The 20,247-nt window shown below is 42.9% G+C and overlaps 1 protein-coding gene across 1 annotated transcript in view; it reads left to right on the top strand.

Annotated features, from left to right (window-relative positions):
- Positions 1 to 20,247, top strand: part of DIAPH2 (diaphanous related formin 2) — a 1,482,340-nt gene that overhangs the window by 537,293 nt on the left and 924,800 nt on the right. Inside the window, exon 15 of the mRNA XM_030210672.1 lies at positions 7,776 to 7,840. Coding sequence (XP_030066532.1) covers positions 7,776 to 7,840 — 65 coding nt within the window. The remainder of the gene's footprint in view (positions 1 to 7,775; positions 7,841 to 20,247) is intronic.

The following is a 20,247-nucleotide window of genomic DNA, read 5'->3' as shown; positions in this document are numbered from 1 at the left end:
TACCCAAATTGCAAAGGACTGAAATACAAAATAACTTACGCATCCGGCTTCTTTTACATAAGCGCACAACTATGGAATGGCCTCCCAAAAGCTGTGAAAACAATCCATGACCACCTGAACTTCAGGAAATCACTAAAAACCAACCTCTTCAAAAAGGCCTACCCCAATGACCCTACATAAACCTCTTCACCCAGAAACACAGCATGCCTAATGATCGAACTGCACAACACACAATCTTCATCCCTTCCGACCCTCCACATGTACCTCATTCGATCACTATACAACCTTGTATTTGCTATCAACCGATTGGGCAAACGCCTTATCGGTACTATGTAAGCCACATTGAGCCTGCAAATAGGTGGGAAAATGTGGGATACAAATGCAACAAATAAATAAATATAAAGCATTACCATTAATTTACTTAACACAGAAGTCAGTTCCTAGCTTCTTCCTTACTTCCCTTTTGTGGAGAAGGACCACATTTGCTGTCCTCTAGTCCTCTAGGACCACTTCCGGCTCTGGAGAAGCATTAAAAAGGTCAGCCAGCGGAGCTGCTAGAACTTCCCTAATTTCCCTCAGTACCCTTGGATGTATGCCAGCAAAAATATAGAAATGCCCACCGAGTCATACACAGATTTCTGGGGGTAAACATCCTGCAACAGAAACTAAACACAGAGACAAATTAATCGCCTTGATGAATACCCACAGGTCACACATACCCTTTAAATTTATTAGAGTGCTAGTGACCAATTCTACAAATCAGCTCCAAAGATGTGGAGCCCAATATGAAGCACGAGATGAGTGAGTTCCATAAACAGCTGGATTACACCCCAGAAAAGCTAAACTCTTTTTAAGGATTGCAGTAAACTTGTATCATCTCAATGAGGTTTGATCCTCGTGAATTAATCAGTATATTCTCCCCCCACCCCCATGGCTGCTGGTGATTATCCTGCTTATTTTCGAAGGAGAAGGCCTGCTATCTTCCGACACAAATCGGGATATGGCCGGCCATCTCCTAAACCCGGCCAAATCGGTACAATCGAAAGCCGATTTTGGCCGGCTTCAACTGCTTTCCGTTGCAGGGCTGGCCAAAGTGCAAGGGGGCGTGTCGGCAGGGTACCGAAGGTGGGACAGGGGCGTGGTTAAGAGATGGCCAGATTCGGCCGATAATGGAAAAAAGAAGGCTGGCTCTGACGAGTACTTGGCCGGCTTTACTTGGTCCATTTATTTTTAGGACCAAGCCTCAAAAAAGTGCCCAAACTGACCAGATGACCACCGGAGGGAAGCGGGGATCACCTCCCCTTACTCCCCCAGTGGTCACCAACCCCCTCCCACTCCAATAAAAAATTATAAACATTTTTGTGCCAGCCTCTATGCCAGCCTCAAATGTCATACGCAGCTCCATCACAGCACTATGCAGGTCCCTGGAGCAGTTTTTAGTGGGTACTGCAGTGCACTTCAGGCAGGCAGACCCAGGCCCATCCCCTCCCCTACCTGTTACATTTGTGGTTGTAAATGTGAGCCCTCCAAAACCCACCACAAACCTACTGTACCCACATGTAGGTGCCTCCCTTCACCCATAACGGCTATGGTAGTGTTGTACAGTTGTGGGTAGTGGGTTTGGGGGGTTTTGAGGGGCTCAGCACACAAGGTAAGGGAGCTATGTACCTGGGAGTAATTTGTGAAGTCCACTGCAGTGCCGCCTATGGTGCCCGGTTGGTGTCCTGGCATGTGAGGGGGACCACAGCACTATAAATGCTGGCTCCTCCCACTACCAAATGGCTTGGATTTGGCCGGGTTTGAGATAGCCGGCATTAGTTTCCATTATCGGCAGAAACCAATGGCGGCAATCTATAATGCTGGCCACCTCTAATGCCAGCCCAAATGTTGAGATTTGGCTGGCCCCGACCGTATTATCAAAACGAAAAATGGCCAGCCATCTTGTTTCGATAATACGGTCGGGTATGCCGCTTCATGGGGCTGGCCTTAGAGGTGGCCACCCATATAGATGGCCAGCCCCGTTCTATTATGCCCCTCTATATGCCATGGTACAACTGACTGGGAAAACCTCAATATTTGGACTCTTCCACAATCTCACCCAAAAAACTCTATTCTTAGAGCAAGATATGCAAAGCAATAAGGTCCCTCCATGAAGCAAAACATCCAAAAATAGTAAGCTGGATGTTCCCAAAGCATCCTTTGCTTGGACAACTAACTTCCCCACTCTTTATGTAGCGAAGAAAGCAACCAGAAAAGCTACCTGAAATAATAATGTTTCAAAGGCAGAGGAGCAAATTTCCTGCAAGACCCCATAAAGTGCCAACGTGCCACCAAACAGTCTTATAAAATTGGCTAGCACACTGTTCTAGTCTAGCAAGATTGGTTACCATGAGTATACCCCCAAACCAACTTGCACACTAACAACGTGGCAGTCGGGTCTACATAATCTTGGATCCTGGACAGGAAGTCCGATACAGCCAGGGATTGCATCACCATATATTTCTGAGCACAGTATAGGACCTTTTGAAGGATTGTTTTGGTGGCAGAGTGGCTGTAGCTATTCCAGTGGGGGGAAAGTGACTAGCTCAAGGCTTGTGGCAGGAAAATTAGGGTGTTGGGGTCCTGGGTGTGGCTAGAGATGGGGAATAAGGGGACTCTGAGAACAATAATATGGTGTTTACTCGTAGGCACCACAGCCATAAGTGGGTGTTGGACCCTGCAACACCATGGGTCTCTCAGATCTCGATGCTGTAGAGATGGGATATGTTTGTTCAATTTAAGCTAGGTTGCTACCGACTAGCTCTGTTGGGAGGACGACTCCTGGGATTTTGCAAAGCAAATGTAATCCAGACTTTCCACTGTCTGTATTTTGAATTTAAGAGAATCAACTTCAAGGGCTAATTGGCCCGTCACCCGAGCCTGCACCAAAACTGCATTGGAAACAGAAATTAAATCTTAAGTATTCTGTCTTGTAATATCCAGAAGGAAAGTTTGTATATTTTCAATGGCGTCCCACAGTGACTCCATTGTCACTATTGCTGGTGTCACCAAAACCCGACTTGAATCAGAAGGAGTTAAAGAGCCGACAGTACCTTAACCAAGAATCTTGTAAGCATACTGATATTCCAAACTCAAAGTTGAATCCATACTCATAGTCAGAGCCCCCCTTGAAACAACAGGATTTTCTTCAGACTGGGTCACCATAGCCGTTTCCACTTCAACTGTGAAGCTCCTTCCTAGTTATGGGGGAGCTGCACGTTCCACAGGGCTCAAAGATGCCCCACTAAAACTGCTGTCCGAGGATCCCACCTTGGGCAGAGGTGAAGAGGTAGTGGGGGAAGAAACTGGCAGCATTTGAAAATTTCCAGAGCCGCCTGCCTTGTCGGAGGTACAGAGGAGGGAGCTGGGGGACGCCCACGGACCCTGCCTCTCCCCTTCCCCACTGCTCATACTAAGCCCAACCAAGCAGCAACAACCAGAGATCCAGAGCACCACCAAGTATGTCTCTCCTTCCAGCACCATCTTGGATCCCAGCCAATTTGATTTTCAGGATATCCCCAATGAATATGCATGAGCTAGATCTGTATGCACTAATCTTCATTATATGCAAATATATCACATGCATATTTATTAAGGATATCCTGAAGACCTGACTGGTCTGGTGTGTCATGAGGAATGGGTTAAGAACCCCTGCTCTAAGCTGAGCTGGAGTCCACCTACAGTCCTGCCAGTAGGTGGTGGTGTTTCCTTCCTGGTTATGGGGGAGCTGCACGTTCCACAGGGCTCAAAGATGCCCCACTAAAACTGCTCTCCGAGGATCCCACCTTGGGCAGAGGTGAAGAGGTAGTGGGGGAAGAAACTGGCAGCATTTGAAAATTTCCAGAGCCGCCTGCCTTGTCAGAGGCATTTTTAGTAGTGAAGGATAGGCAGGCTCTGCAAGATTCTAGGGAACCTGCCTCTCCCTAGTAACTGAAAACATAATATTGAAGCACCACCCCCCCACTAGCAGCAAAGCAGTTGGAGAATTCCCAGTCAGCTTAGAGGAAAGCAGTGCACGGCACCCAGTGGGGACACTACAAAATCATCCAGTGGTGGATCTGAGAAAGGCCCCACTGTGTGCCCAAAGTGCAGTCCTTTTTCCTGAACCACAGTAGAGTGAGCTACCATTGATGGGGCATTATGATTTCTATGTGATACCCCGAATAAGGAATCATAAAACTATGGGAAAAACCCATCCCATAATAGCTGAGCAGCAGCCAAACCCAGATAACCCTAAAGCTAGTCCTGAAGCATAGAAAGCCTAATGGGAAAAGGAGTCTTGGTGTTGCACACAGCCAGGAGAAAAGAGCCTTCTGCCAGTCGATCCTCATCCTCCTCTCCCAAGGCTAACACAGCGGAAGGGCAGATGTACCCCTTTACAGTGAATGCACTTATGCAGGAATTTACAAGCTGGGTGTTCCCAATGTCTGGCATTAAATTGAAAGCAGACATTGAACCTGGGCCCAAGCTGCTTTTTTACAGAGACACCCCAATGCCCCCCTTTGCACTGGCCATGGGAAATGGACCCCCTTTCATAATTCCTGGTACTGCGATTTTAGAGGAGGACCCCCTCAAGGAATGGAGGGTATTCGATGTGAAAGGGTCAAACATGAGAAGGGGTCATTGCCAGCTAAACATCCAGATCCTAGAAGCTCCAAGCATTAGACTTGTCCTTAAGCAAACCTTTACAGAATAGCTCATCATAATTGAGCCAGGACCATCCCTTTAACGTCTTATAGGCCTCCAAATCATGTAACAACAACACAATAAACCAACAAACAAAGCCGGCTTAGCTCCTCCCAAAATGCTCACATAGATATAGAAACCCAACAACCAATTCAAGATGTTGTAAGAAAATGTAGAGGAAGAAGCATCAGAAGAATCCCAAGACTTGGACAAATCCCACACTTGCATTGCATCCCCACTCTCTTCCCTATGCTTCCTCTGTTCCATGTCCAGATGTTTCACAACATGTATCAGCTGTTTCTAGAGCCTCTTGTCCCACAAGTGTTAGCCTAAAGACTGATGCCTGTGATCTAAGCTTTTAGAATGAGCTGTGACTCCAAATGATCCACCGGACTGCACCTCTGACAAACACTGCCCATCTAATAGAGAACCCAAAGTAGAAGCCAACTCACCCTCCAAAGGAACTTCAGACTGAGAAAAACCAGCAACTGTGGTCTCCCCAGAAGGTGGGCACTGAGCCCCTTTTCTGCTATTTCTTTACAACGTTTGTGACTCTGTGCCCCAGGTTACCCTCACAGGCTTCCTTTTTCCCATGCCCCCAGTGCGCACACCTGTGGTTGCACCTGATGATCCCCATAGAACAGGTGTTAAATAATATAGTTCTATTCTCCACCAATTACCTATAAGGTAATATAAGACTAAGAATATGTAAGAAAAGGGGGAATTAAATGCTATATTTGTTGAATTACATTAACCTGCACTGCAAGGTTTAAGGACATGTGCTCGGAACAGAAAGACCATATATTTAAGGTTTATTTACAATACAGGTAATGTAATAATGCTACAAGAGAGAGGCAGTTTTTCAGAATCTTACACAAGGTGAAATGTGATTTTCAAGATTAAAAAGGTCTGAATTATAAATTATGCTGGATAATGGTAACTCACTTTGATAGAGGCTGCTGGGTGAAGATCCTTGCTGAAACAGAAGTCTTTTCTTGCCGAGTGTAGTTGTAGCCTGGAGAAAATCATCAGCATGTGTGTGAAGTCCAGCAGAGAGCCAGGAGGCAGATTCCTAGAGCTGGGCGTTTTCCAGGCTTTTTATATTTTCTTATTGGACCCTAGGCTGAAATCTGAGTCATTGTCTGAGAATAGGTGGAGTTTCACTGTCTTTTGTTAACTCCAGTCTTGTGATTGCTGTCCATCTTCAGAGTTTTATTCTTTGGAGATGTGTTGATGGACTTAGGTAACCCACCCAGCTAGCTTTTGTTATCAGTAGTTTCCAGGGGGAAGGGGAAAGTAAAGTCTTTGCAGCTGTATATTTTTTTATATTTGTATCTGATCCAGCAAAATCAATAACTCTGACAATTAAACTTATATCATGCTACACAGGCACTGCCCCATGAATCGAGCCAGACGCGCCCTGCGCTGAAGCCACCTGGCAAGCCCCTATGCCTTTTTTGAGGCCATCAGATTAAAGCCTAAATCAAACACACACCCTAATGAAACATCCCCAACCACAAATGCCCAACCAAACACCCAACCCACTGATCAAGTGTGTTTTTTTTTTAAATATTATTATTATAGTCCCTACACCACCACATAGGACAGCACAACACCCCAAACCAAAAGTCCCTAACAATCCCAGACAACAAAATTAAACCTGAGAAATATGGAGTGAACACCACCAACCCAGTCGGAGAAAACCCTTGAGAAGAAACCCCGTCAACACAACAAAACCAGAACACCTCCCCTCATTTCCGTGTTGCATAAACACGAGGATGGCAGCAGGCCCAAAGCTGTGACACAATGACCGCTATGCCCATTGCAGTCCCACATAAGTCACCATAGTGCTCTCGAAGACTGGCCCCCAATATTCTCCTAAGGTGCCCACAATGCCGTGCCACCAGGCACAGGAACAGTTGAACACCCCATGCAGAACAAGAAGCTGCACACAACTCGCTGCACTTTAGGATGGCACTGAGACCAAGAGTAGTTGCTCACAATAATTGAACAGGTAACTCTGCACCAAATTGATAGCTCCAGCCCGCCGACTATTACTAAATTTCTCCCAAAGCTCCTATTTATTGATCAAATTTTCCAAACCAAAAAATCTCCACAAACCTTTGCCCACAATGGCCACCATCCTGTTCCCTCCCCTCCCACAGCCTGCCAAATGATAAAAGTCTGCAAACCCTGAATCCACACTCCCTCCCACTCCACCTATCCCACTCTATTCCTCTAACCAATTATCAGCCCTTCCCTCACACCAACGTTCTGCCCCATTAACCCATACCTTTGCAAACCCAACCATACCTTCGCAAACCCAACCATACCTTCGCAAACCCAACCCTCCCTACTCCTTCCTCTCCCCTTTATTCCAGCTCGGTGACACTCTGCCCATGTTATGTGCCCGCACATCAAAGAGTGAGGGTGTCCATTAGCATACGGTAAGTACCACATGGAGTATGACAGTACTATGAAAGCTATTTCTATGAGTGAGGTTTTGTTTTTCTGTTTTTTTTATAAAATGCCCTGCTTTATAAATGGGTAAAGGTCTGCACATACATACTGTTTGAGGAGGCATTCCCAAAGTTGAGGTTTGAAGGGAAATTTATGCACATATTCTTTAAAATATGTATCTATCTTAACCCAGAAGAACTGTGCTCCCCCAAAGAACAGGTGTAAATATGTGTATATAGGGCTTCTTTTACAAAGCCGTGCTACCGATTCTCGGTGTGGCAAATGAGAGAAGACCCATTCAGTTCCTATGGGCTTCCTCTCATTTTTGTGCGGGAATCGCTAGTGTGGCTTTGTAAAAGAAGCCCATGGTTTCCTGGGGGAATTTTCAAAGCAAAAGTATGTATTTGCTTTCACTTAGAAAATCTAGTAGAGTTCTCATAGTAAAAAGTGTACGCATAATTATACTAGTGCAGACTGAAAAATGACTCTTTGATGACAAAGCAATAAAGGAATTACAACAGAAATCTATTTCTATTTTGCAAAAGCCAGACTGTTACTCTTGATCATTCCGTTTCCCTTAATATTTACAGATGCTTGTGTGGATAAAGCAAAAGTAGAAGAAAGTGAACAAAAAGCTGTGGAATTTTCCAAAAAGGTAAAAGCCATAAATCATTGCTATTGATATTTCATGATTAAGGTGTACATTAAAAGACTTTCCCCTTACCTTGTGGACAGCTATTGATTTTCTGTTCTGATCAATAGTTTTCAGCGTTGATGCATGACCCTTTTCAGTATTACAGAGGTCAATATTAATGTGTCAAATCCATGTACTAGCTTGTTGATATGGAATTTTAGATGTAAAAAAGGTATTTTCTAAACATTTTACACACTACACATGGGATTTTTTTTTTTTTTTTTGATGGAAGAGAGGCACCGTACTAGAAAGAAATGCTATATTATGAGAATGTGGCTGGTAACATTCATTTGTTTTGTTAAATTACTGGGCACAGTCCTGCCTCATCCACCACTGGTTTAATTTCATTTGATATTTCTTATCTGCCTATACCAATAAGTTCAATGTGGATTTTGTATATGAAAGATTGGTGTGTGTGTATTGATATTCAACACTTAACTGCATAAGGTAACTGCATAAATGGGACCACATAGAACGCAGTGCTATCTTTATGTGGTTTATCTTACATGGTTAAGTGCTGAATCCTGCATTTAACTGCATAAGTGTCAGCCTGTTGCATGTGCCCGGAAATTCAATGCCAGTGCCTGGACATGGTCCAGCGTTGAATATCCAGGGATAATACCAGCAGTGGCCAAAAAAAATGCTGACCTCCACCAGCTGAATATTCACCCCTTAGACTACAATATATATAAACTTTTGTACCAGGTCCTTTCCTAAATGTTATTTCCAATGTTTTTCAGTAATAATATGCTGTATTAGTTCAACTACAGACATAGAAGTAAATACCCTAATAAAGGAAACCTAATGTTTGAAGGATTGACAGATATGCATTAAATTAAACCAATGTTAAAAGGTGTCACTACCATGGTGGCCTTCATTACTATGGGGGTCTTTTACTAGGCAGCAGTAGAAATCAGCTGGCAGTAAACGGCGAGACACCCATTATATTCCTATGGGCATCTTGGCATTTACCGCCAGCTGATTTCTACCACATGCTAAAAACAGTACCGTGGTTTAGTAAAAGACCCTCTACATAAATAATAATAATAGATGTTGACATCTTAAAATCAGTCTGATAAGAGTCTGTGGGAGTTTTATTTTAGTTACATTGAAAAGACTTGAAAAAGTTGTCATTTGCTGTTTTTTTTTTATTTCTAATTATTATTGTTTTGTACCCAGCTGAAAACTTTTGCCTGAGTTTACTGGTCAAATGTAAATAATCAAGCAAATAATGTAATCTTTTGGATTCTTCTCCTTGTACCCTGGCACAGAAGGTAGTTCCCTACAGGCTTCACAAGTATTTTTCTAATTCTGTCACATTTCCATGTGACTTAGGGCCCAGTTTATAAAGGCACGTTAGCTTTCTTTAACATGTGCTAAACATTAGCACATGCTGTGTAGACACCCACAATATTCTTATGGGCGCCTTACACAGTTAGCACACGCTAAAGAGAACTAGTGCGTCTTTGTAAGCATGGCCCTCAAAGTCCTGTCATGTAAGGAAAAGGTTAAGAAGTTCAGGTTTAGCCTTCTTCCGGGGTCTACAGGGCAGAATATTCTCCTTTATCTGGAAAAAAAGACCGCCCCGGGTAAGGCGAGAAATGATGTACCAATTCCGAGAGAGGGGGGGCATGGGAGTCCCATCATTCCAAGAGTACTACACTGCAGCCCACTTACGAATCTTAGCAATTTGGTCCCAGAACTCAGGGAAAATCTGGATAGACATAGAACAAAGTTGGCTGGAGCCATACCCACTTAGGGCCATACCATGGTTACCAAAACACACTTTGCGAGGCCTGATTAAGAAAAGTCCCCCTCTTTTACAGGGGCCGTTAAAAATCTGGTATAAGATCAGAGAACAATTTTTCCCTGAACGAAAATATTTCAAACATACATATCTTAGATACGCCCCCCAGTTTGGCTCAGGAACTTTAAACACTGTGTACAAGGAATGGGAGGAAATGGGATTGTATGCTTTGGGACAAATGTGTGAAGAGGGCGAGATCCCATCGTACTCGCAGTTATGTCAGGAACATGGGCTTTCCCCCATACAGGCCTTTCATTACCACCAGGTACAGAACTTTATTAAATGCAAAGCGAGAGAAGAACTTGAGTTGGCCGAGACACAATTAGAAAAAGGAATGACAAGTGGGGGGAACAAGGGAGGTATATCTAGAATATATAAAGCCCTCTTGGCCCGTGAAAACCCAGTAGAACAATATACACAAAAATGGGAGATAGCAATAGGGACTATGTATGATTCAACACAATGGAAAAGGGCGCTTAAATCTCTACTTAGAGTATCAATCTCTAGCGCTATGGTAGAAAATGGGCATAAGATCTTATATGGTTGGTACCACACCCCAAGTCGCTTGGTCAGGATGTTTGGGTCGGGCTCCTCCCAATGCTGGCGGGAATGTGGATGTGAGGGTGATATGTACCATATATGGTGGTCATGTGTACATGCACAGAGATATTGGAAGACAATTGTGGACTATTTAAATTTAGTGACTGCTGCACATTATCAGCTGAAGGCAGAATGTTGCCTACTTCACTTCAAACCACCGGCAATTCCACCACATGTGCATAAGTTTGCCACACAGGTGTTCGTGGCAGGTAAATTAGTGCTGGCGGTGTCATGGAAGAAACCTAGCCTGCCTGACATTTTGGTGGTACAGGAAAAGCTGAAATACATACAATTGATGTCTAAGCTCACAGCGATGAACAATGGAAGATTGGCCCAACACCAAAAGATATGGGAATCCTATCTTACCTGGTCGGCAGCATCAGTGAACATACAAGGACAAAGAGACTGCTGATAAGGGAAGCGGGGGGGGGGGGGGAGGGGGGGGGAGGGGAGGGGAGGAGATGGGGATTAGCAAAATGATGTTAATAGCTGAAGAGCAATGGAAATGTAATATTCACTTTGTGACAAGTACCAGTTTAATGTTGATGTTGTGAGGTTATGGAAAAACTATAAATAAAAAAACTAAAAAAAAAACTAAAAAAAAAAAGAAGTTCAGGTTTCTCTGACAAGATTAGCTCAAACTGATTTCACTTTTTCCCCTTCACTTTTTGGTCATTCATCCCAAGCATCGTAACTTACAGTTTTCCAAGACATTGTCTTAGAAAAGATATGATCAATTCAACTAAAGCACTAGAAGTTTTTTGGTTTCTTATTAGTCTGCATGACCACTGTAGTAATTTCTTTTGCACAACTCAAAAGAAAGCATTGATATTGGAAAACATCTTTTTGTGATCTTTGTTCTTTGGGAAATAAAATACCCCAAACAGAAACACAATGAACAATGAAAAAATAAATCAAGATGTCAGTGGCTGCTGACTCCGATTCCAAGATGGCGCTGTGAATAGACGCACCTGTGTTTGCTCCTGGAGGCTGCTGTGTTTGTGAGTTTCTCTCGGTGCCTCTGTAGCCTCGTTAACCATGGGGAAGCAGAGGGGGAAGGTAAAGGAATTTCCCTCGGTTCCTGTGACCTCCTCGACGTTGAAACAAACAACCCTGCAATTTCCCAGGCAGCAACCGGGTCCTCAGGGAACTTCGACCCCCACTGCAGCTCTCGGCCCTTCGGAGTCGATTGAGAGTGGAAACGGGGCTTCCTTGTGCCCTGTGGAGTGAATTGCACCTCCCCAGCCTGGAAGAGAGTTGCTGGCTGTTCAAACAGAGACAGACGCCGAAGTGGCTCAGCTGGTTCTGTCTGAGGGTGTGACTGCAGCAACGGAGTTAGATTCTGAACTTCGGGAAACATTACTACAACAGGCTTCAAAGGTATTGCCTCAAGCTATTGTTTCCAAGTTAGCTCGGGCTGATAGTCTATCTCAATCTCCTCCTGTGGCTAGTGGAGTGATTAGACCAGCAATTGTGACGCTGGAGTCACTATGGGACATGGTTTTCAATATCCAAACCTCTATGCAAACTACTTTAAAGCAGAATTCTTCTGATATTGAAGTTCTTTCTGAGGCTGCCCTGCTTCAAGCACAAGTGACTGCACAGCAAACCCAGAAATTGGAATGTGTGGATATCAAAATTCAAGAAATGGGATCTATAGAAACAGCTTTGGTTAAAGACAATAATTTCCTACATAAACGACTTGAATACCTTGAAAATCAGACTAAAAGACTTAACCTTAGGTTTCTTAATTTTCCCAAATCGCCGTTAATTTCTCCTTTGGAGATGGTCAAAAAATATTTGGTGGACATCCTGGGAATGGACAAGGACTCACTCCCTCCCATTACACGGGCTTATTACATCGGGAGTACTGGAGTGGTGGGAATAGGGGAGGGAATGAATCTTACCTCATTCCTAGAAAGCTCATTAGAAATAGTTACTCAGAGGTTAACTCTGCTTGCCACTTTTGCGTTGGAGCCTGATAGGAATGCCATACTACGGCTTTCGTTGAGACACTTAGAAAATCTGTTTTTGGGCTCAAAGATCCGTATTTTTCCAGATCACAGCCTACACAGATGAGACGAAGGGCCTTTTTGGAACTTCGCCCCAGGGTGGTGGCATTGGGAGCAAATTTTGTTTTGCGATTTCCTTGTTTTTGTAATGTGATGCTTGAGGGTAAACATTTTCAGTTTGTAGATCCAAAACAGTTGAAAGAGTTTATTGATGCAAGAGTTGATGTGAATATAGTAAACCTTCCCAAATTTAGCAGGCTGGGGTCTGAACCAGAGGAAGCATCTATTGATTATTAATTTTTGTATTTTTTTTTCTTTTTTTAATTTCCTTAATCTTGGAATCAAATTTCCTTAACTTGTGGACAAATGGGCTGTAAAGATATATACTTATCATTTTTGTTTCCTAATGTTAAATAATGCCGATTGCATATTCACTTTAAGTGGTGATATATTGGAAATTTTAAATAATGAAATTAAAAAAAAAAGATGTCAGTGGCTGCTCTTCTTACTGTTATGGTCTCTGCAGGTAGCTATATAGTGCTCTCTGAAGGAGGCATAATACTCAGGTGCCTTCAATGTAAAGTATAAAATTGCTTTGTCCCATAACATTTTTCAGCTCAGGCCATAACAAAGATAAAACAAGAAGCCATCATTGCCCAATCAAGAGGAATCCATATGTGTGAACCTCTAGCAAAGAAATAAAAGTTTCCTTTCAAGATAAGTTTCATTATTTCTAATGAACAGGCCACGGAAAATTATTTAGTTTCTGACTGTAATTTTATATCAGTAACTTATTTCGACCACAGTATAATAATCACTAATTCCTTTTCATCCTGCTACATCAGTCCAGATGAATGGGTTATATTCCCCTAACAGCAAAATAAGGTAGAAAAAGTGAACTCTGCCAGTGACATCACCAGTATAAGGGCCAGTATACTTTAGAAACCTTCAGTATTTCTCCCCTCCAGAAGATGGTGTAGGTTGGACTAATTTAACAGGTTTGGAACTGGGCCCAACTTCATGGGATGCAGTCTGTGGCTTGCAGTCCCTGATGATAAGTCCACTGGTCAGTTGCTTTTGAAATTTAGGCCATGGTCCTTACCCAGAGCCTCGAGCCTAACCCACATGTTTGTGCTCCATGAGAGAGTCTGGAAGTGGTCCCTGCTAGTGGGGGGTATGTATGTATGTATGACCCCCTCCCCCATTGCACTACAACAGATCTCTACATTAAAAGAGAAGAAGGGAGAAGTTTTACTGGTTGGCTTTATTTCCCTACCTGTGACCTAGGGAAAAAGTTGTTTACAAGAGAGAGAGAGAGGGAGAGAGAGAGAGAGAGAGAGAGAGAGAGAGAGAGAGAGAGAGAGAGAGAGAACTTTGAGCTTTTCTCCCTAGCAGATGCTGGCAAGGGTAGGCATTGATGGGAGAGATAGCTGTGCTCTGGACCACTTGGAGTGAGTGCGGATGTCAGGCCCATTGAGGGGGGGTACCCTGTCAGCACAATGCCCGGGAAAAGCTGATGCCTGTGGGAACCAGTAGCACAGCAACACCATTGTTTCCTTTTTCTTTGCATGCAATGGGCCTGTGTTTGGTGCAACTCTAAGTGAGCTCAGGGACCAGATGGAGGAGCTTCACAACAATGCTGTGATCTTGTTGAGTCTCCCAAGGTCAGCCATTGCATTCCCAACCTTGGTGAGTGGCACTTTTGGTTCCAGCCCACCAATATGTGGGCAGGTGAATGAACAGAATAAACATGAGGGGAAGGCTCTGGATGGGGCCTGCTCCTTCTTGACTAATGCCTTGATATCACTAGACCTGTAGAGCTGCTGGGGGACTTAGGGCCACAGTGGCTAAAATAAATCTTTGACTTGGTGAAGCAGGTTCTGGTGGTGGTAGGGGGTAATTCCCCAGCTCTGGGTGTTCCCCTGATTTGGTGGACTTGGTGGAGGTTGCCTTGAATTCAGAACCCTTGAAACCTTTGGGAGTAAGGCCGCCCTCTTTAATGAATCTGGAGGACTTAGGTTTGATGGAGGAAAACAACCTTGTGGACTCTGTCTTCATGACATGGTCTCTCATAGTGAGGGAACCTCTCTTCAGAGGAAGAGGACTCCTTAGTGGTATGCTTGTTCCTCAGGGAAGATTCAGTAGTCTCAGTCCTGTAGATTCTAATTGTGCTAGAAAGCAATGACACAAATGGTCCACAAGCGCCAAGTCAGTGGATGAAAGAGCAGACCACCTAGAAAATGATCTGAGGTTAAAGTATTATTACAACACTACAACACATTAGAGGGTTAAAAATTTGTGCCCAACACGGCCATGTTTTGCCCTCCACTAGGGCTGCATCAGTAGTGATCAGAACTGTTAAACAAAATAAGTGCTAGTAAAATCATAGTGGCTCAAATCAGAAATGAAGGACACCATTATAAATAATTACAAAAAAACATTCATAGAAAACATAAGAACTCAATAAAATTCATAAACAAAGGCTACATATAAAGATATAAATATCAAATAATAAATACTTTATAAATAGTACTTACTTATAGAATGTGATTAAAACAAGAAAACCCTACATCAAACATGAAATAATAAAGGACTGAACCTGACTTCATAAGTAATTCATCCATCTAATGCCTAAACTACGATGAGTATTGATAGCAAAGACACTGTGTGAATATAAAAAAGACGTATATAGGGAATACAAACACTTTAAAATATTTTTAAAAAATACATGCTCAGAATGGAGTCTATTATTGGAGTCTTCATTCATGTTACAACTGGAAAAGGTGAATAGTGTTTTAGTTATGGCAAACAAGTTAAATTAAATAAATGTACATAGTCAATGTTATTAAACTCACAAACACTCTGCTTAACATTGTTTGCGTTGTAGCTGAAACCAAGCTTTAAAATGAAGTGCACTATTTAAACCCAAGGGAGGTCATATGACAAAATATTGTTAAAATAAAATTAATAAAATGTTGTATTTTACCATAGTTTCATATGAAATTGACTAAAAAGGTATGGGAGAACTATTGAAGTGCAAACTAAAGTAAAAAATGAGAATCTACTTAAAACAATATTACTTGCTCATTTAAATTTCAAAATGTTGAAAATGGAGTGACTCATTAAAATCACCTAAACACCTCATTTTGGGTGCCCTAGTGGAGGGTGAAACAGGGTCATGTTGAGTACAAGTTTAGTGTTGTAATAATACTTTAACTTCTGACCATTTTCTGGTTATCTGCTTTTTCACACTAAATGTTTTGAGGCCCCAACTAAAGCTGCTGATGGGGACCCATTCTTGAGGGGCATTGGAAGATGCCCAAAGTGTTCCCACTGTATAGGGCATTCTCTAAGATGCTTTTGGAGGACTGAGAGGCACCAGAATGTACCCTGCATGGTACAGAACTGCTGAGCAAGCTCTATTCCTTCCCACATGAGGATCTGGACAGGCTGAGGATGCCCTGATCATGGATGTGACAAAGACTACAATCCCAGTGAAAGGGGTTTCAGTCCTTAAGGATGCCCTTGATCTGCAGGTGGACTACCTGCTCAAATAGACATTTGTATCTTCAGCAGTGGGAATTCAGGCTTCTATATGTGAGAGCTATGTGGTCTTGAGATGGGCTTAACTGTGGTCAGACAACATGGTTATCTCCACCAAGCTGAAAAGGAAATCTGTTCTAAAGAAAAGCTTTTAAGTTGTCCTGGGTCATCCCTGTTTGCTGTTCTTTAATAGTCGGTTGTAAGATGATTTAGGCAACAGGAATACCCCCCTAAGATTGTTCGTAAAGCTTATAAAAGAGCATATAACCTTCAACACCAATGGTTATTACAACCAACTATTAAAGAATAGCAAACAAGGATGACTTCTGTATTACCATATGCTCAGTCAATTAGGCAGGTGGAAGATCTGGTTAGAAAACACTGGCATATGTTGTCAATTCATACCCAGTTTCAACAACCTCCATGATTTGCATATATAAGGGGTAATAAAATTTGGAGGAAATTCTATCCATTTGTAGACAACCTATGACCAGGGAACAACAATTAGGTCATTATAGATGTAATGCCTGCACTTATTGTCAGTATACTTGGGAAGCGGAGTCAGTGGAAATTCGTCATACGGCTGGTAAATTATTTACTTTGTTGCAGCATACTGATTGCAACTCATATCAGGTTATTTATGGGATAAAATGTCCCTGCTTCGGTATATAGGGCAAACTAGAAGGAAAATCAAATATAGGATAACAGAACACCTGAGCAATTTATAAGTTCAATGTTTAGAAGCCCCCCCCCCCTGGTTGCTCATTGGGTGATGGCACAGCACCAGTTATCAGAATTAAAATCTGTAGTGCTGCAACAAATGCAAACATCCTGGGGAGGTAATATATCTGAATTATTGGTGTGCAATGAGCAATGTTTTATCTTTAAATGGAAGACTTTGATGCTGCAAGGCCTTAATAAGGAGGTAGATTAGGCAGCTATTTAAATGATTGAGATCTTTTATCTGCTGGAAATCACGGTTGCTTTCACACGCATTTGTTGGTGTTTTGATAGCCGATGGCACTTGGGACGTTCAGTTCTCTGTATTTAAGTAGTGCATTTCAATGTGTGTATAAGTAACAGTATTTAACCGTTTTTTTTTTTAAGTTAGAATTTTTCTCTCTAACTAGTACATTTAGTAGATATTTGTAAATGGTTATAGTCTCAACCCCTGAAGATGTCGTAGTGAAACATGGACCATATTGGGTTGTGTGAAGCAGGTTTGTGACCAGCAAGATGACATGGAAGATTGTGAATATGGACCTGACAGTTTAAATATTTGGATCATAGCATTTTGATCATTGTAAAAGTTGGAGGACAGCTATTCTATAAAGGAACTCTTCAACATTGTGGTTTAAAGGATGGAACAACAGCATCACAGATAAGTTGAAGGGGAATATTCCCACAAAAATCATTTATAAGCATGAAGGACTGAGAACTTTTATGAGGAAGAACATAATCTGTTGAATCTTAAACCACAACAAGATTGAAATTTAAATGTTTCTTAATTGTGAACGAATTTGACTATGTGGGATACAAATGCAGCAAATAATAAATAAATAAATAAATAAATAAATAAATATAAATAACACTGTGGTATAGGGTCAGTAGGAATAGATGATCTATGCTGTGATGTATGAGTACGTTGTGAGAAGTGGAAAAATATTTTATCAATGCTTAATTGAGGGAAAGCTTTTTATACAATTAATATTTTTGTAACAATAAAGGTGAAAAGAATATAAATTAATTTTCATAGTTATGTATAGTGTTTTCTATGAGGACAAGCAGGCTGCTTGTTCTCACGTCTGGGTAGACGTCCACGGCAGCCCCCACCAACCGGAAGAAAAGTCTCGCGGGAGGTAGCACATGCGGGGCACGTCCACCGCGCATGGGCGACCGCTCCCGCTCAGTTTCTGTTTTTCCTTGCTGGAGAGAGACGCAGTTTCGTCCCTCTCCTTGTCAGCCCCGGAAAACAGTTTAGCGGCCTTGTCTGCTATTTCTTTCTGTGTACGCGTGTTTGCATTACTGTTTTTTCATCGTGTTAAAAAAAATAGTAGAGAAGTCTCCCTTTCTGTCGAGTGTTTCTCCCTTTATTTTCGCCATCGTCGTGGCCTTGTTTCCCTTTTGTTGTGGCCTTTTTACCACCACCATCGACGGTTTTGACCTTGCCGACGCGGTTTTTCCATTGGTGTCCTCGAAGGTCCCGAGTGGATTTAAAAAATGTGGTTGGTGTGGCCGGCAAATCTCGCAGTCTGATACTCACACTTGGTGCCTCCAGTGCCTTGGGCCGGAGCATAATTCCAAAGCGTGCACCTTGTGTCTCGGCTTGAAAAAGCGGATGCAGGTGGTGAGGCAAGTTCTTCGGGACCGTCTTTTTGGAACTTGCGCCGGCTCTTCGACGTCGGCGGCATCGGTGTCAACAGCGGGAACTTCAGCATTGGTACCGGTGTCGACGACTTCGGCGCCAAGCATGGCATCGACCCCAGGAGCACAGGTTCCTTTGGCCTGACAACCTGCCAGCGATGGCGGCGGTGAACGGCTGAGTGGGCAACCCGCCTCGGCTGGTCCCGCCGCCCAGGTCCATCGGGACCGAACCCTGTCGGATCCGACCACAAGGGGGCGCGGGGACTCCACCTCCTCCTGCGGAGCGCCGATGAAGGACATCGGAAGAAGCTTGCCAAGAAGCACCGTCATCAGTCGCCCACGGCGCATGGGACTGGCAGCTCAGGGTTGTCGAGAGACTCGGCCCCTAAAAAGCGCCAACACTGGGAGGAGCGCTCCCCTTCTATTGAAGAGGTGTCGATGCGCAGGTCGTCGGGTACCCCGGTACCGTCTCCTGGACCCAGACAGCTTCGAGCACCGATGTCTACACCGACTCCCCAGCCTCTCCCGACAGCGGCCCTGGACGAGTGTCTCCGAGCCATCCTCCCAGGTATCCTGGAGGGGCTGTTGCACCAGGCCCTACCGGCACCCCACAATGAATATCCATGAGACAGATTTGCATATAATGGAGATGACAGGCATTCAAGTCTGACTCATGCATATTCATTAGGGATATCCTATAAACAGGACTGGCTGGTGATTCTGCAGGAGAAGTTTGAGAACCACTGATTTAAGCTGTCCAAGCGAAATAGGTTCCAGAGTTTGTTTGTTTTAATAAGTCAAATAATACACTTTATTAATTATGATTGCAACATCTTGGACTTCTGGTTCTGGTGCGCATCTGCATGGCTGCCTAGTTCAGAGCTCCCACTCAGTTTGACATTTTTTGCCTTTCCCTGCATTCTATGAGCTTACCCAAGTACTAATCTTCAGCTGATACGGTGTGGCGAGGAAGTCCTCCTGTGCAAAAGAAGATTGATTCTGTTTTCCCTCTGGTCGATGGTTCCAAGAGGCTTAAATAAGATGCACCGACACCGCTCAAGATGGCAGTCCCTTGGGATCTGACAAACCTTTATGCCTTTTATTCTTCATTAAAATTTGTTGATTGAGACTGCTACATAATATGATTCAGAGAAATGTAAACAGCATAAAATTACAAAGGTTTTGGATCTCAGATAACACAATTTCCATCTTGTTTGAGCTGACCAGTAGTAGTTCTTATTTTCTGCATGGTTGCACAGCTAGTTGTACAGAGATTTGATTATATGGTGAACCCAACCACAGACTGGAAGATTGTGACTGCGGATGCCTCAGAATTTCCACCTTGGATTTGAAGGCTATTACATTTTTCTTTGCTGTAGGAGACACGGAAGGGAGTTTGTACTCACTTCATAAATTTATATGTTGTACACTTTCAATCTTTCTGCTTTCCTTTCTGATTAATCATACTCTATGATAAGCAGTTTAGATATAGCTTTAGCCAGATAGAGAATGTTCAATAAGAAAAATTTTTATGTTATTTGGTATTTGTGCTACTTCTGTAGGACAAAGTTAATCAATAAGCTTTATTTTTTTAACTTATAGAGAGCTACCTTCTGTTCTCCAGGTTACCGCATTATATGGAGGGAAGAATGCATAAGTCCTTCAGTATAATCAAATTTGCTTTCTCTCAGGTTAAGGCCTGGGTGAATATGCTCTAGCTGTCTGTACTTTAACTGTGTGGCTTCAAATTTAAGGAAAGACTAAGCAAATATTACCATACAGATGTAAAAGTATACTAGCTAAATTTAAAAGCTCTTTGACATTTTATATTTCCATTCATCTTATCAATTCTGTCCCCTTTGAAATATTTCAAAGGGATTTCATGTGTTCAATAGGGCAGCAAGGGTGTGGTAGATAGTTTAAAAAGACCCATCTGTTTTGTGTTGATACGCCACTTACAAGGCAGTGATCTTTAGCTTATTTGACTCTGTGTCAATCACTGTTGTGAATTCTTAGTCACCAGAAAGATCAGGTATAGTGTA

The sequence above is a fragment of the Microcaecilia unicolor genome, chromosome 7, assembly GCF_901765095.1.
Source record: "Microcaecilia unicolor chromosome 7, aMicUni1.1, whole genome shotgun sequence".
Taxonomy (NCBI): Eukaryota; Metazoa; Chordata; class Amphibia; order Gymnophiona; family Siphonopidae; genus Microcaecilia; species Microcaecilia unicolor.
The sequence above is the reverse complement of the archived record's forward strand: the minus strand, read 5'-3'. Positions and strand labels throughout refer to the sequence as shown.